The sequence below is a fragment of the Ranitomeya imitator genome, chromosome 5 (assembly GCF_032444005.1).
Source record: "Ranitomeya imitator isolate aRanImi1 chromosome 5, aRanImi1.pri, whole genome shotgun sequence".
Classification (NCBI taxonomy): Eukaryota; Metazoa; Chordata; class Amphibia; order Anura; family Dendrobatidae; genus Ranitomeya; species Ranitomeya imitator.
Window position 1 is genome coordinate 578,130,188 of NC_091286.1, and position 17,458 is coordinate 578,147,645.

General features: G+C 43.9%; 1 protein-coding gene across 1 annotated transcript in view; it reads right to left on the minus strand.

Moving 5' to 3' along the window:
* The window catches only part of DAW1 (dynein assembly factor with WD repeats 1), a 67,716-nt gene that overhangs the window by 36,242 nt on the left and 14,016 nt on the right, over positions 1–17,458 (minus strand). Inside the window, exon 4 of the mRNA XM_069727824.1 lies at positions 921–979. Within this exon, the coding sequence (XP_069583925.1) occupies positions 921–979 (59 nt within the window). The remainder of the gene's footprint in view (positions 1–920; positions 980–17,458) is intronic.

Below are 17,458 nucleotides of genomic sequence, written 5' to 3' on the forward strand. Positions count from 1 at the left end.
ATATACATGACATTGAGTAAAACACTTACAGGGAACCAGTCATATATATAAAAAATGATAATTGCTTGCAGATAAGGGGTTAATTTGCAGACAAATAGCGTGTAAATCAGTCTGGCTGCCTCAGTGGAGTAAATGCTACAGACTCATGCGAAATGCTTTTCGGATTAAAAACCCCGGAATGCGTAAGAAAATGGATTATTTTTAACTACGAGCATATTGGGCATATTTATATTTTACGCTATGCTATTAAAAGGTAAGTATTAACTCCTTTTTTGTCGCTGCACGGAGAATAGCCTATTTGGACTTTTTTGTAGCTATTTGACTTGGGAGCTCCATATATCACACCCAGATCACAGACCGTCTATCAGAAAATGTTTTTCTGGGATCTCTTCCTCTTGATTACGTATTGGGTGCTGGGCTCACGTGTCACAACAGAATCACGTGAGCCCCCGGGAACGCGAGTGCCTACACCACTGGAACGGTGAGTATAGGTGGTTTTATCTTTAAGAGGCAAAACATGGGGAACGAAAAGGGGCCGTTCTAGTAGCGGACAATCCCTGTAAAGTGGTAAAATAGCAAAGTACTTGTAACAACAATCAACTTTGCAATTTACCCATTTCAAGAACAGAGGGATATTTAATTTGATAGTTTACAGCCGATTACCTAGGTTACCGGCCACCCTGTGGTCTCAGAGTGGCCGGTTACCTAGGTAAGGAGCAGGCTCTATGTGTTACAGCTTGTTGTGCTGCTGGATCCGGCCAGCTTCAGTCCTGGCTGTCATCATTGATGCAGAACTGGCACTGCCAGCAGAACGAGAGAGCGCTCAGTTCAACAGCGCACTAGCAACCGGAAGCAGAGAGGCGAGGAGCAGCGCAACACCCCGATTAGCACTTTCACATAACTCCATCTCATCTCCTTACCTGGATCCAGATTTATTAAATGCCACGTTTGTCAGGGGCAAAATATGAGCTCTGAGCACCTGGAAAGATAAAACAGCTTATTAAACAGCAGCTGATATAAAAACTGACCTAGTACAGACCACTCCAGCTCCGGAAGACCACCTATTCTCACAGATATTAGCACTTTGTTGGCTGGATTTCTATTCTATGTATAGAGGTCTGTGGCGGCAACACATTATGTGAACAGCACTTTAATGCGCAAGCATTGGGAAAGTTACAAAAGATTGGGAATAACGTATTTTTACAGTTTTCCGTAATTATTCAAAACTAGTTTGAAACAAAACATGAACAAATAGAAGGTATAATGGCACACAGAGAGGGTATAGTGGCACACACAGAGGGTATAGTGGCACACAGAGAGCTTATAGCGGCACACATAGAGGGTATAGCGGCACACAAAGAGGGTATAGTGGCACACAGAGAGGGTATAGTAGCACACAGAGGGTATAGCGGCGCACAGAGAGCGTATAGCAGCAGAAAGTGTACAGCGGCACACAGAGCGTATAAGCAGCACACAGACTGCGTATAGCAGCACACAGAGAGCGCATAGCGGCACATAGTGAGCGTACGCATAGAGAGCAGATAGCGGCAAACAGAGCAGATAGCGGCACACAGAGAGCATAGAGCTGCACATAGAGTGTACAGCGGCACACAGAGAGCGTATAGCAGCACAGAGTGCTTACATAGGGCAAAAGACCATATATAGAGGCAAAGAGAGCAAATATAACAGCAAAGAGCGTATATAGAAGCAAAGAGAGCATATACAGTATATCGGCAAACAGAGAGTATATAGCGGCAAAAAGAGCATATATAGCAGCAAAGAGAATGCATGTATAGCGACACACAAAGTGTACAGCGGCACACAGAAAGCATATAAAGCCACACAGAGAGCATATAGCGGCACAGAGAGCGCAAGCGTACCGCTGATCACAGACAACGTACTGCGGATCACAGAGAAGGTATCATGGATCACAGAGAGTGTATCGCGACACACAGACTCCTGCAGATCTGTATATAAAACCATGTAAAATGCCAGGACTGTATTACAGCTATTCTCCATACAAAGCCTCTCAGTGCTCTCGGGGAGCTTACCTCTAGAATATGGCATCCAACACAATAATGCACAATATTAGTGATATGGCATCTGGGAAAAAGTCTTAAAATGAAGCTACTTGCTATCACATTATTATTTCCATATTTGTATTATATGTCTCCGTTCACACACATCATATTTCTGTAATTTTATTTTAATACATTTTTATGCTTTGGGAAAAAAAAAGTCGAATGTGCTACAAAAAAAAAGTGACAGATTTTCAAATCCCATCCTCAACTAGCATTTGGAAACTGCACATTTTTTAGATGTTGTTTGCTCTTATTTTTAAAGGGAACCTGTCAGGCAATTCATACTGCGGGAAGCCAGAATCAGATCCTGGCTGCGTGATTGAAGTCAGGTATATTTTTCTATAAATCGTTTTGATGTTTCAGAGAAAGTTTCCCAGGCCGACTCTTCCCAGTGAAGCTAGAGGTGATTGGCAGGTCTCTCCCTATGTCCATACGATGGAGACACCTGTCAATCACCTGCATATTTACTCTGGAACGCTCCAGCATTTAAAAAACCTTGCTGCACCAAATATATACAGTATATATATTAATATACTTGGCTGCAGTTATACAGCCTGGGGGGCTTTAATATACTTGGCTGCAGTTATACAGCCGGGGGGCTCTGATTCATGCTGCCCGTGGTTTGAGCAGAATGAAGACTGACGGGTTCCTCTTAAGGAAGTTGAATATCCTACTTGATGGTTATATGACTGATGGACGGCATAATTTAGCAGTTTCCCCTCTACTGTTTCTAGTCAATACAATCTGCAGTAGATTCTTCTTGTGAGCTCTGCCTCTTTCCCCTAAATCCTCTGCCTCTTTATATAAAGACTTCTAACAGACAGTCGTGTTCAAAATAATAGCAGTCCAATATGACTAACCAGATTAATCACTGTTACTGGTATAAATTATATTACCACGTATCAAACAAATTACCAGTTAGTGGAGCAGATTCTAAGAAAACCAAAAGACTCCGCATTCCTGACCTGCAGGAATAATTAATAGAAAGGCGGCGTTCAAAATAATAGCAGTGTGGAGTTCAACTAGTGGGTCAATCATTCTGCGAAGAAACAGGTGTGGATCAGGAGGCCCTTATTTAAGGGTGAAGCCAGGATATGTTGTACATCCATTTCTCCTTCAATGCCTGAGAAATGTGTGGTCGTTCGAGACATTGTTCAGAAGAACAGCGTACTTTGATTGAAACGTTGATTGGAGAGGGTAAAACTTACAAAGAAGGGCAGACAATGAAGGGCTGTGCAGCTAAAGTGATCTCCAGTGCTTTAAAGATGGGAAGCCAAACCAGAGAGGCGTGGAAGAAAACAGAGGACCACCATTGGAATGGATGGAAGATAGTCAGAATGGCAAAGGCTCGGCCAATGATCAGCTCCAGGATCATCACAGACAGTCTCAAGTTACCTGTGAGGACTGTGACAGTTAGAAGACGCCAGTGTGACACTAATCTCTTAGCAAGAAGTCCCCGCAAAGTCCCGCTGTTAAAAAAAGACATGTACTGTAATGAATACAATTTGCCAAAGAACACATCAACTGGCCCAAAGAGAAATGGAGAAACATTTTGTGGACTGATGAAAGTAAAATTGTTCTTTTTGGGTCCAAGGGCCCCAGACAGTTCGTCAGAAGACCCCAAAACTCTGCATACCACATACAGTACACCATGCAGACAGTGAAGCATGGTGGTGAAGCATCATGATATGGGCATGTTTCTCTTACTGTGGTGCCGGACCTATTTACTATATACCTCTGATCATGGACCATTTTGCATATATTAAAATACTTGAAGAGCTCATATTGCCTTACATTACATTGAAGAGGATATGCCCTTGAAATGGGCGTTTCAACAAGACAAGTCCAGTAAACGAGCAAAATCTTGGTTCCAGTCCAACAAAATTGAGATTACGGAGTGGCCAACCTAATCCCCGGACCTTAATCCGATAGAACACTTGTGGGGTGACATAACAAATGCCGTTTCTAAGGCAAAGCCAACAAAAAACAACAAATTGTGGCATGTAGTCCAAGTATCCTTAGCTGGAATAACAGGTGACAGCGGCCAGAAGTTGGTGACTCTGCAACATACAGTGGGGCAAAAAAGTATTTAGTCAGTCAGCAATAGTGCAAGTTCCACCACTTAAAAAGATGAGAGGCGTCTGTAATTTACATCATAGGTAGACCTCAACTATGGGAGACAAACTGAGAAAAAAAAATCCAGAAAATCACATTGTCTGTTTTTTTATCATTTTTTTGCACATTATGGTGGAAAATAAGTATTTGGTCAGAAACAAACAATCAAGATTTCTGGCTCTCACAGACCTGTAACTTCTTCTTTAAGAGTCTCCTCTTTCCTCCACTCATTACCTGTAGTAATGGCACCTGTTTAAACTTGTTATCAGTATAAAAAGACACCTGTGCACACCCTCAAACAGTCTGACTCCAAACTCCACTATGGTGAAGACCAAAGAGCTGTCAAAGGACACCAGAAACAAAATTGTAGCCCTGCACCAGGCTGGGAAGACTGAATCTGCAATAGCCAACCAGCTTGGAGTGAAGAAATCAACAGTGGGAGCAATAATTAGAAAATGGAAGACATACAAGACCACTGATAATCTCCCTCGATCTGGGGCTCCACGCAAAATCCCACCCCGTGGGGTCAGAATGATCACAAGAACGGTGAGCAAAAATCCCAGAACCACGCGGGGGGACCTAGTGAATGAACTGCAGAGAGCTGGGACCAATGTAACAAGGCCTACCATAAGTAACACACTACGCCACCATGGACTCAGATCCTGCAGTGCCAGACGTGTCCCACTGCTTAAGCCAGTACATGTCCGGGCCGTCTGAAGTTTGCTAGAGAGCATTTGGATGATCCAGAGGAGTTTTGGGAGAATGTCCTATGGTCTGATGAAAACAAACTGGAACTGTTTGGTAGAAACACAACTTGTCGTGTTTGGAGGAAAAAGAATACTGAGTTGCATCCATCAAACACCATACCTACTGTAAAGCATGGTGGTGGAAACATCATGCTTTGGGGCTGTTTCTCTGCAAAGGGGCCAGGACAACTGATCCGGGTACATGAAAGAATGAATGGGGCCATGTATCGTGAGATTTTGAGTGCAAACCTCCTTCCATCAGCAAGGGCATTGAAGAAGAAATGTGGCTGGGCCTTTCAACATGACAATGATCCAAAGCACACCGCCAGGGCAACGAAGGAGTGGCTTCATAAGAAGCATTTCAAGGTCCTGGAGTGGCCTAGCCAGTCTCCAGATCTCAACCCTATAGAAAACCTTTGGAGGGAGTTGAAAGTCCGTGTTGCCAAGCGAAAAGCCAAAAACATCACTGCTCTAGAGGAGATCTGCATGGAGGAATGGGCCAACATACCAACAACAGTGTGTGGCAACCTTGTGAAGACTTACAGAAAACGTTTGACCTCTGTCATTGCCAACAAAGGATATATTACAAAGTATTGAGATGAAATTTTGTTTCTGACCAAATACTTATTTTCCACCATAATATGCAAATAAAATGATAAAAAAACAGACAATGTGATTTTCTGGATTTTTTTTTCTCAGTTTGTCTCCCATAGTTGAGGTCTACCTATGATGTAAATTACAGACGCCTCTCATCTTTTTAAGTGGTGGAACTTGCACTATTGCTGACTGACTAAATACTTTTTTGCCCCACTGTAGATGTGAAGCAGTTCTAAAAAACTGCGGATATACAACTAAATATTAGGCTAGTGATTCACCGCAATGCTAAATCCACAAAAAAGTACAAATTGTGAGTTTATAAAGACAAATGCAGACACGGCTATTTTTTAGAACAGCCCAATGTTCATTTTTTTGTTATTTTCTGTAAAATAGTTAAACATTATATACATTTCTCTTCATGTTTTGAATTAGGAAACAGTGTGCAATGTTCCCAGAGCATGGAAATAAAAACTAGTATAAAGATTTTGTGATTAACTCATGTTTTTCAACACACTGCTATTATTTTGAACACTATTATATGGTATTATATGATCCAGCATTGCAGACAGGTTTGTAGACAGATTTGAGCAGTTTTACGACTGAATGATCAAGGAGAGAAAAAGTGACTGATGGAGAAGAAGGCATTATTCCTACTAGAGGGTATTACAAAATATCTTGTATTCACTTGTTCTGTTAATTTAGGGGAAAATACGAAATATATTACTAGCAGTACATTAGTAATATGTTACTTAAGTTACTTTTTAAACACCGCAACAGTTTCCCCAATGAAATTGCTCTATATACAATATAGATAATGTCTTCTGTTAATGATTTACAGGTATTTAATTTATTATAACATAAGTAAACTATTCTTTTCCTCTTTAAAACCCACATTTCTTCCAACTTCAGGGCTGCAAAGCAGTTACAGTGGGGCAAAAAAGTATTTAGTCAGTCAGCAATAGTGCAAGTTCCACCACTTAAAAAGATGAGAGGCGTCTGTAATTTACATCATAGGTAGACCTCAATTATGGGAGACAAACTGAGAAAAAAAAATCCAGAAAATCACATTGTCTGTTTTTTTTATCATTTTATTTGCATATTATGGTGGAAAATAAGTATTTGGTCAGAAACAAAATTTCATCTCAATACTTTGTAATATATCCTTTGTTGGCAATGACAGAGGTCAAACGTTTTCTGTAAGTCTTCACAAGGTTGCCACACACTGTTGTTGGTATGTTGGCCCATTCCTCCATGCAGATCTCCTCTAGAGCAGTGATGTTTTGGGCTTTTCGCTTGGCAACACGGACTTTCAACTCCCTCCAAAGGTTTTCTATAGGGTTGAGATCTGGAGACTGGCTAGGCCACTCCAGGACCTTGAAATGCTTCTTATGAAGCCACTCTTCGTTGCCCTGGCGGTGTGCTTTGGATCATTGTCATGTTGAAAGACCCAGCCACATTTCTTCTTCAATGCCCTTGCTGATGGAAGGAGGTTTGCACTCAAAATCTCACGATACATGGCCCCATTCATTCTTTCATGTACCCGGATCAGTCGTCCTGGCCCCTTTGCAGAGAAACAGCCCCAAAGCATGATGTTTCCACCACCATGCTTTACAGTAGGTATTGTGTTTGATGGATGCAACTCAGTATTCTTTTTCCTCCAAACACGACAAGTTGTGTTTCTACCAAACAGTTCCAGTTTGGTTTCATCAGACCATAGGACATTCTCCCAAAACTCCTCTGGATCATCCAAATGCTCTCTAGCAAACTTCAGACGGGCCCGGATATGTACTGGCTTAAGCAGTGGGACACGTCTGGCACTGCAGGATCTGAGTCCATGGTGGCGTAGTGTGTTACTTATGGTAGGCCTTGTTACATTGGTCCCAGCTCTCTGCAGTTCATTCACTAGGTCCCCCCGCGTGGTTCTGGGATTTTTGCTCACCGTTCTTGTGATCATTCTGACCCCACGGGGTGGGATTTTGCGTGGAGCCCCAGATCGAGGGAGATTATCAGTGGTCTTGTATGTCTTCCATTTTCTAATTATTGCTCCCACTGTTGATTTCTTCACTCCAAGCTGGTTGGCTATTGCAGATTCAGTCTTCCCAGCCTGGTGCAGGGTTACAATTTTGTTTCTGGTGTCCTTTGACAGCTCTTTGGTCTTCACCATAGTGGAGTTTGGAGTCAGACTGTTTGAGGGTGTGCACAGGTGTCTTTTTATACTGATAACAAGTTTAAACAGGTGCCATTACTACAGGTAATGAGTGGAGGAAAGAGGAGACTCTTAAAGAAGAAGTTACAGGTCTGTGAGAGCCAGAAATCTTGATTGTTTGTTTCTGACCAAATACTTATTTTCCACCATAATATGCAAATAAAATGATAAAAAAACAGACAATGTGATTTTCTGGATTTTTTTTTCTCAGTTTGTCTCCCATAGTTGAGGTCTACCTATGATGTAAATTACAGACGCCTCTCATCTTTTTAAGTGGTGGAACTTGCACTATTGCTGACTGACTAAATACTTTTTTGCCCCACTGTAGCTGTAATTGGGATTTTTCAGCTGTTACAGATATAGACTGCTGCCATGGTCGGACTTTTCTGATGTATCGCATGTGTACACCACAGAGCAGCGGGACTAACGTTCTGTATTCTATAATTAGTGAAATTAATAATTCATCTGTATAATTGACATTACTATAATGAAATGATTCCTGCTAGGATTTGCACTGTTTTGATTAGCAGGACAAAACCAATACATGGTGTAATACAGGTACTTCTCATTAAAGGGATAGATCCACCAGCAAATATAAATGTTCTAATTATGGTTTTATTGGAAATCTTGCTTTTTTTATATATAATTCAGTGTCTAGACATTGCTGCAACATAGTTGTGCTGTCCCCTTGTGTTATTTTCACTCCCTCTGAAAGCATCCAGGAGCGGTGAGAGGAGAGCTCTCGTGTGTGTCTACGGGCTGGTCTGTACAGGAAGGAATCACCCTGCAGTCCATGTACATGGAAGATCAGGGCAGTGAGATTAAGTACCGTGTATCTGATCAATGGCACTGAAGATGTTGTGAGAAGGGAAAAAAAACATGGGGCGCCCGCCCCAACAGGTGGGCAACACAATAACTAGACCAGAGGGGCACCAGCTGCTGACCAAGAGTGACATGAAGCCTGAAATGCCATTCTGTGCAGTCTCCTGCCAACTTTAGTGACCCCATATTGGGGACTTCTCTGTTTAGTACTAGAGGACAGTGTAAGGGTTCATTTGAATGTCTCTGAGCAGGTACACCGCTCTGTGCATGCACTCATCTAGGAGCAAAGTGCTTCTGCCTCCTGAGCGCAGCGCTTCTGCCTCCTGAGCGCAACGTTTCTGCCTCCACAGTGCAGCGCTTTTGCCTCCTGAAAGCAGAGCTTCTGCCTCCTGAACGCAGAGCTTCTGCCTCCTGAACGCAGAGCTTCTGCCTCCTAAGTCTTTTTAGTGATCGGCGGATGTCTTAGAAAATGGATCCACACCATTCTGAAGGGTGTTTATTCTGCCAAACTTAAGGGATGATTGCATAAACGGTACCAAACAACATTATCAGTTGACTCTAAAGACATCAAAAATGAATAATTTGGTGCAACTGGAGTCAACAAATTATACCTTTACATGCTAACGCATTAAAGCAGCTATACATACACACACACACAGTATTTATAAATCATGTATTTGGGGCTAAAAATAATTTCTGCGATTTACTTTTCCACTGGTTTGCTTTTGCAGGCTCTTTGTTTTTCTGCATGTTAAACTTTAAGACTACGTTCCTTCGATGAGTTTTTGTTGAGTCTTTTATGCTGCGTATTTTCTAAAAAATGTAAGTTACTGTCACGCACAGTGTAGGACAGACTATCTGCAACACAAAGGGATGAGGGGAAAGGGAACCAAACACTAGGGAAGGGGGGATTGGAGACCCCTAGACAGATCTGACGTCACCCTGTCTGTCCTATCGTCTCTATATAGGTGCCAAACCTATCGCCGAGCAGGATGCCTAATCCCTGCCTGACCCTGGCGATAAGCCCTGCACTGGGGAGGACAGGATGAGCGCTAGTCAATGCTTACTACCGCTAAAGACAACTGGGTTAGACAAACGAAACAAGGGAATACTTAGCATGAGAAGACTCTGACAGAATCAATGTCCTCCAAACTCCAAAAAGGATGATAGCGACTGCTACAGCTCCAAGCCTCAACAAGGAAATGCAAATGGAAATAACACCCGTGCTTGCCAGCAGCAAGCAGGAAGTATATCAACACTCAGGTCCAGATGTGGCCATTAGCACCGGGGGAGGTGGCCACTGGGTCCTAGCATCAGAAGGACCAGGTAGAAGTCTGCAAAGCAAACTGCTGAGACCCTCTGCAGACAGATGCAGTGCAACGGTCTGCAGCCTCTGACACATCCGTGACAGTAACCTATTTTACTTAATGAGTGCAGAAATGGTGCAGAAAATCTGGCACATCAAAAACTAACCTAAAGCTCATCGTTGAAACGTAGCCTAACTCTTAGGTGAGAGGAGCTCAAAAATGACAAATGAGAGTTACATACACACCGTCAGACCATCATAGTGGAATGACTGATGGATTCTCCGTTAACTCATTCTGCAGTAATCAAGAGACAAAGCAACACAGAGAGTCCAGATTGCAAAATTGCTAAATTTTTAATGAAACACAGTTGCAAAAATAATTTTGAACCCAAAATATATACATTTAAGAAAAAAAATGTCCTGAAAGGTGGACAAACCTGAAACTAGAAAAGGTGATCTTGGTCCTTATTCCACGAGGAATACAAAAGGGCTGGCAGCAAGGATGTGTGATAAGAGTCTTGAGCTGTGCAGAGTTTCGTAGGGCTCAGAGACAGAACAGGTTACAAATCTTTATTGTGTGCCATATGTTGTAGGAGCCCCTATACAAAGCACTATAAAGGGCATGTGTAATCACTTTAAAGTTTGCCCACTAAAAATAAAGTGAGGCTTATCCGTACTCCCACACATTCAAGAAGGCAACACAGTGTGAAGACGCCTAGCCATTAGCAAACTGGCATCAAGAGGGGATGACTAGATATCTTATAGGAGAACACTAAGCCTAGAAATGCATAGTGATAAATAGGTTCAACATCTTTATCAATGATTTAGATGAAGGAATTGAGGGTACACTGATTCAATTTGCTGATAACACAAAGCTAGGAGGGATATCTAATACTAGAGAAGGGAGAGAGAGGATTCAAAAAGATATAGATAAACTGGAGCAGTGGGCAGCAACTAACAGAATGGTTTTTAACAAGGAATAATAGATCACAGACTGAACATGAGTCAACAGTGTGATGCAGCAGCAAAAAAGGCAAATGCAATTCTGGGATGTATTAACAGAAGCATACAGTCTAGATCACGTGAAGTCATTATTGCCCTCTACTGCTCTTTGGTTAGACCTCATCTGGAATACTGTGTCCAGTTTTGAGCAACACATTTTAAAAAAGACATCAACAAACTGGACCAAGTTCAGAGAAGAGCGACGAGAATGGTGACAGGTCTGCAAACCATGTCCTATGAGGAACGGTTACAGGATTTGGGAATCTTTAGCTTGCAATAAAGAAGACTGAGAGGAGACTTAATAGCTGTCTACAAATATCTCAAGGGCTGTCACATTGTAGAAGGATCATCTTTATTCTTATTTGCACAAGGAAAGACTAGAAGCAATGGGATGAAACTGAATGGGAGGAGACACAGATTTGATATTAGAAAAAACTTTTTGACAGTGAGGGTGATCAATGAGTGGAATAGGCTGCCACGAGAGGTGGTGAGTTCGCCTTCAATGGAAGTCTTCAAACAGAGGCTGGACAGACATCTGTCTGGGATGATTTAGTGAATCCTGCTTTGAGCAGGGGGTTGGACCAGATGACCCTGGAGGTCCCTTCCAGGTTTATCATTCTATGATTCTATGATTCTAGGTGCGGGGGGGAGGATCCTGCTGCAGCCAACTGTGTTATAGCCAAATACGGGGCATTGAGGAGGCAAAAGGTGGGTATAACTAAGCATCTGAGAAACAGAGAAGTTTTCTTGGTATAGATCTCATAAGAGCCAAGAATTTAATGGACACAGAGTTAAGGAAGGGGCAGTGTCCAAAGTTGACCAGGAGAGGTGTACAGAACGTTCCTGCCCAGGAGCAGTTCTATAGAAGTGAATGTGATGGAGAGAAGTGGCTGGAAACCTCAAGAACTCAGCCGGTCGCAGTGTAAAAAGTTACAGATATACTGCATTGCAACAACTGCGTAAGTTTGATCACCAGCAGGAGTGGTCGGTCCACTTGGCAACGAGCTGTGACCAATGAACGACCAATAAGCATAGAGCAGGAGAATGATGCAACATAAATAAAGCAAGTTCATTCCAAACTTGCTTATCTTAATACCATCTTACTGCCTTATTGGAATTAACCCTTATAGGAAGAAGGTGCTGGGATATTTTTATTTTGTGAGCTTTTTAGGTTTAATTTTCCTTTAAACATAAGGTGCTTGCTCTACATGCTTGACTATATCAGGAATCTTGAACTTCACGCTTAATTTCCCTTGACTTTATCGAGAACGTTTTTCTATAAGCACACACTTATCAATGCTTGTCTCCGTACTTTCTTATTTTAGGCATATTATTCCGGCTGCCAGTAAATGCTCTATTACAAGACAACGTATTGATTGCACCTCTATATACTGCCTAATGCCCTGCGACATGAAAGGATGACTAAAAACGACCCTCAAGTGATTGGGGAGGACTTAACATTGCAAAAAGAAATGTAACTTTCAGTAAATAGTTTAAAGTGATTTCACAATACCTTGATAATGTATATTATATGGCATTAAAAAATATGTCTCATTCAGATCTTCAGCCACTTTATCATGATGTAGACAGCTTAGCATCTAAAAAAGAGGTTGCACAACCAAATTCATGGCTTATGGCTAGCATAGGCCATCAGTATTGGATAGGTGGGGACCGACTGCTCTGATGAACAATTTGGAGGCTGCGGTGCTTCTTGCATCACCATCAATCTAATAAGATCATCCATCCTAATAATAAGCTATAGTTTTAAAAAAGTTGGATAACCCCTTTAAGGTAGCAATGGACATTCAATAACCATCAGCTGGATGAGCGTTTCCTCCCGGCCTCCCAATACACAAGTTTTGACTAGGGCTATATGTTCTGAAATGGGAGAAGAGAGTAGACAGCTGCAAGACACTTCTGTAAGGCTACTTTCACACTAGCGTCGTGTGACGGACATCGCAATGCGTCGTTTTGGAGAAAAAACGCATCCTGCAAAGTTGCCCGCAGGATGCGTTTTTTCTCCATAGACTTGCATTAGCGACGCATTGCGACGTATCGCCACACGTCGCATCCATTGTGCGACGGATGCGTCGTGTCTTGGCGGACCGTTGGCACAAAAAAATGTTCCACGTAACGTTTTTTTGTGCGTCGAGTCCGCCATTTCCGACCGCGCATGCGCGGCCGGAACTCTGCCCCCTCCTCCCTGGACATTACAATGGGCAGCGGATGCGTTGTAAAACTGCATCCACTACCCCGTTGCGCATGGCGACGGCCCCGTACCGACTCTAGTGTGAAAGTAGCCTTACCCGACAAAGGGGAACATCACACACAAATTAGACTGGTCCTGCTCAGCGATAGTCTTCTCTCGAGTGCCCAAGGCCTCATCCACAAGTCTGTGATTTTTTTTTTATTGTACTTAGAAACATAAACCGTTGTTCATCAGTGTTTGGTGCGTGTGTCAGTTTTCCCAGTCAGGGTTTCGTCGGTGACTTTGACACATGGAACGGGACATATGTCAATCTGTGTGAATGGGGGCTCAGATAGGATACCGCTAGTGATGAGCGAACGTGCTCGGATAACGTTTCTCGGGAGTGCTCGTATATTATGTTCCAGTCCCTGCGGCTGCATGATTTGCATCTGTTAGACAGCCTGAACACGTGTGGGCATTCCTTAACAAACAGGCAATCCCTGCCTGTGTTCAGGCTGTCTAGCAGCCACAAATCATGCAGCCGTAGGGACTCGACCATAATATATGACCATAATATACGAGCACCCAAGCATGCTCGGATAAGACATTATACGACCACTTTTGCTCATCACTAGATACCACTCCATAAATCCAATCTCAAAAAAGGAATCTGGCACTCCAGAAGATGAATTATAGATAATAATGATTAGATCTGCTGTGCATTCTAAAACAAAGTAACGTTTCAGTCTTAAAGTTTAGACCTTCATCAGACAGCTTTGCTAATAGTATGGAGGAACACGTGTCAGGCGCTATATAAGTAACGGGCGTATCCGCGTGTCCGCGCTGATGATTGGGGCATACACCCGTTGCTTATATAGCGCCTCACACTTGTTCCTTCTTCTGGAGTGCCGGATTCCTTTTTTGAGATTGGATTTACACACGTGGATACATAAATGACCACGTTTCTCTTCAAATCACGGACAACACACAGATTGTACACTAATGTCATCCATGTGCTGTCCGTGATATTCATGGACCCATAGACTTGTATGGGTAATTTAGAGCTGTAACTCAGATCAAAAACGGACACGTCTGTGTGAATTTTTGTGCATCACTCGGTCAGCAAAAAAAAAAAAAAAAACGGACATGTGAACAGCTCCATAGACTATAATGGGCAAATGTCCTATCCGTGAAAACCATGTATAGAACACGTGAGTCGCTGACGTCTGAATGAGGCCTTAGGTTATATTCACACATACACATGAAGCCTCCTAGTGCTGGCCAAGTTTTATTTCGGAGAGCACACCGATCTGTAGAAGTTCATTGATCAACACACAAAAACAGATCTGTGTCTCCGGTCCGTGGAACTGTCTGAATCTCTTATTCCCATCCGTTTGGTGGGTCAGGTGACTACTAGGATGACACTTGAGTCAAAAAAAGAAATCATTTGTCTGGGATGGATGCATTACACGGGGGTGTGAATAGAGCCTTAGAATGGATGGTCAGGCCGCATGTGACGCAGGTAGCTCTATTCAACGCCTCTCGCCTGGGGGCTTGCAACCACGGAAGAGTCAGGGACAACAAGGAACACAGGTCCCCTTGTCTGATGATCAGTGGGGGTCCCACATCACGTACTGTCTGATGATCAGTGGGGGTCCCACATCACGTACTATCTGATGATCAGTGGGGGTCCTACATCACGTACTGTCTGATGATCAGTGGGGGACCCACATCACGAACTGTCTGATGATTAGTGGGGGTCCTACATCACGTACTGTCTGATCATCAGTGGGGGACCCACATCACATACTGTCTGATGATCAGTGGGGGTCCTACATCACGTACTGTCTGATGATCAGTGGGGGACCCACATCACGTACTGTCTGATGATCAGTGGGGGTCCTACATCACGTACTGTCTGATCATCAGTGGGGGACCCACATCACATACTGTCTGATGATCAGTGGGGGACCCACATCACGAACTGTCTGATGATCAGTGGGGGTCCCACATCACATACTGTCTGATGATCAGTGGGGGTCCCACATCACGAACTGTCTGATGATCAGTGGGGGTCCTACATCACGTACTGTCTGATGATCAGTGGGGGTCCGACATCACGTACTGTCTGATGATCAGTGGGGGACCCACATCACGTACTGTCTGATGATCAGTGGGGGACCCACATCACGAACTGTCTGATGATCAGTGGGGGTCCTACATCACGTACTGTCTGATGATCAGTGGGGGTCCTACATCACATACTGTCTGATGATCAGTGGGGGTCCGACATCACGTACTGTCTGACGATCAGTGGGGGACCCACATCACGTACTGTCTGATGATCAGTGGGGGACCCACATCACGTACTGTCTGATGATCAGTGGGGGTCCTACATCACATACTGTCTGATGATCAATGGGGGACCCACATCACGAACTGTCTGATGATCAGTGGGGGACCCACATCAAATACTGTCTGATGAACAGTGGGGGTCCTACATCACGTACTGTCTGATGATCAGTGGGGGTCCTACATCACGTACTGTCTGATGATCAGTGGGGGTCCCACATCACGTACTGTCTGATGATCAGTGGGGGACCCACATCACGTACTGTCTGATGATCAGTGGGGGTCCTACATCACATACTGTCTGATGATCAATGGGGGACCCACATCACGAACTGTCTGATGATCAGTGGGGGACCCACATCAAATACTGTCTGATGAACAGTGGGGGTCCTACATCACGTACTGTCTGATGATCAGTGGGGGTCCTACATCACGTACTGTCTGATGATCAGTGGGGGTCCCACATCACGTACTGTCTGATGATCAGTGGGGGACCCACATCACGTACTGTCTGATGATCAGTGGGGGTCCTACATCAAATACTGTCTGATGAACAGTGGGGGTCCTACATCACGTACTGTCTGATGATCAGTGGGGGTCCTACATCACGTACTGTCTGATGATCAGTGGGGGTCCCACATCACGTACTGTCTGATGATCAGTGGGGGTCCTACATCACATACTGTCTGATGATCAGTGGGGGACCCACATCACGTACTGTGATGATCAGTGGGGGTCCCACATCACGTACTGTCTGATGATCAGTGGGGGTCCTACATCACGTACTGTCTGATGATCAGTGGGGGACCCACATCACAAACTGTCTGATGATCAGTGGGGGACCCACATCACGTACTGTGATGATCAGTGGGGGTCCTACATCACGTACTGTCTGATCATCAGTGGGGGACCCACATCACATACTGTCTGATGATCAGTGGGGGGTCCCACATCACGAACTGTCTGATGATCAGTGGGGGTCCTACATCACATACTGTCTGATGATCAATGGGGGACCCACATCACGAACTGTCTGATGATCAGTGGGGGACCCACATCAAATACTGTCTGATGAACAGTGGGGGTCCTACATCACGTACTGTCTGATGATCAGTGGGGGACCCACATCACGTACTGTCTGATGATCAGTGGGGGTCCTACATCACGTACTGTCTGATGATCAGTGGGGGACCCACATCACGTACTGTCTGATGATCAGTGGGGGACCCACATCACGAACTGTCTGATGATCAGTGGGGGACCCACATCACGAACTGTCTGATGATCAGTGGGGGACCCACATCACGAACTGTCTGATGATCAGTGGGGGTCCCACATCACGTACCCAGTGGACATGTGATAAGTTGTGCAGCAAGGTATACCCTTCTATGGATATCAGGGAATGGAGATCAGCGCAGCCAGCACATGAATAAGCACAGGGTCCCTTGTGTGATAATGTGAGGACAATCGGCTTATACTCCTGCATTGTGTAACAGCGGATGTGTCTGGTACCTGACATCTGTATATAACTTGGGAATGCAGTCAGGATATCATTTAATTGTAATTGTAAGGACGTATGGGGAGAGAGCGCCCCCTACTGATTCAGTGTTTGCACATGAAGCGGCAACACAAAGTCAGATAAAAAGCTGCATCTAAGTATAATAACAATCCTATTACTTGTAAACACAGCAAAGAAATGAGAGATGGCTCTGCTCTGTCATGAAGTACTACAAGTCCCAAATAACTTATGTGCAATTGGATCATCTGTCTTATTTTCAGGTGCTGCTCAATGATAGATATACTGTCCTCAATGAAACCTGTTATATCAAAAAACGCTACTAACCTGCAGATACGGGGTCCAAGTCATCAACTCTTTCACAACAGAATTCTGGCATAAAAGCTTTGAAAAGTTGCAAAGTTTAGGCACAACTTGGAGACGGCAGGCATTTTCCGATTTTTTGCTTCTACACGCTAGTTTCTCCTAGCTGTACTGAAATCGAATGAAGCGGTGCAAAACGGGGGCACGGTGGGGTGTGACGCCAA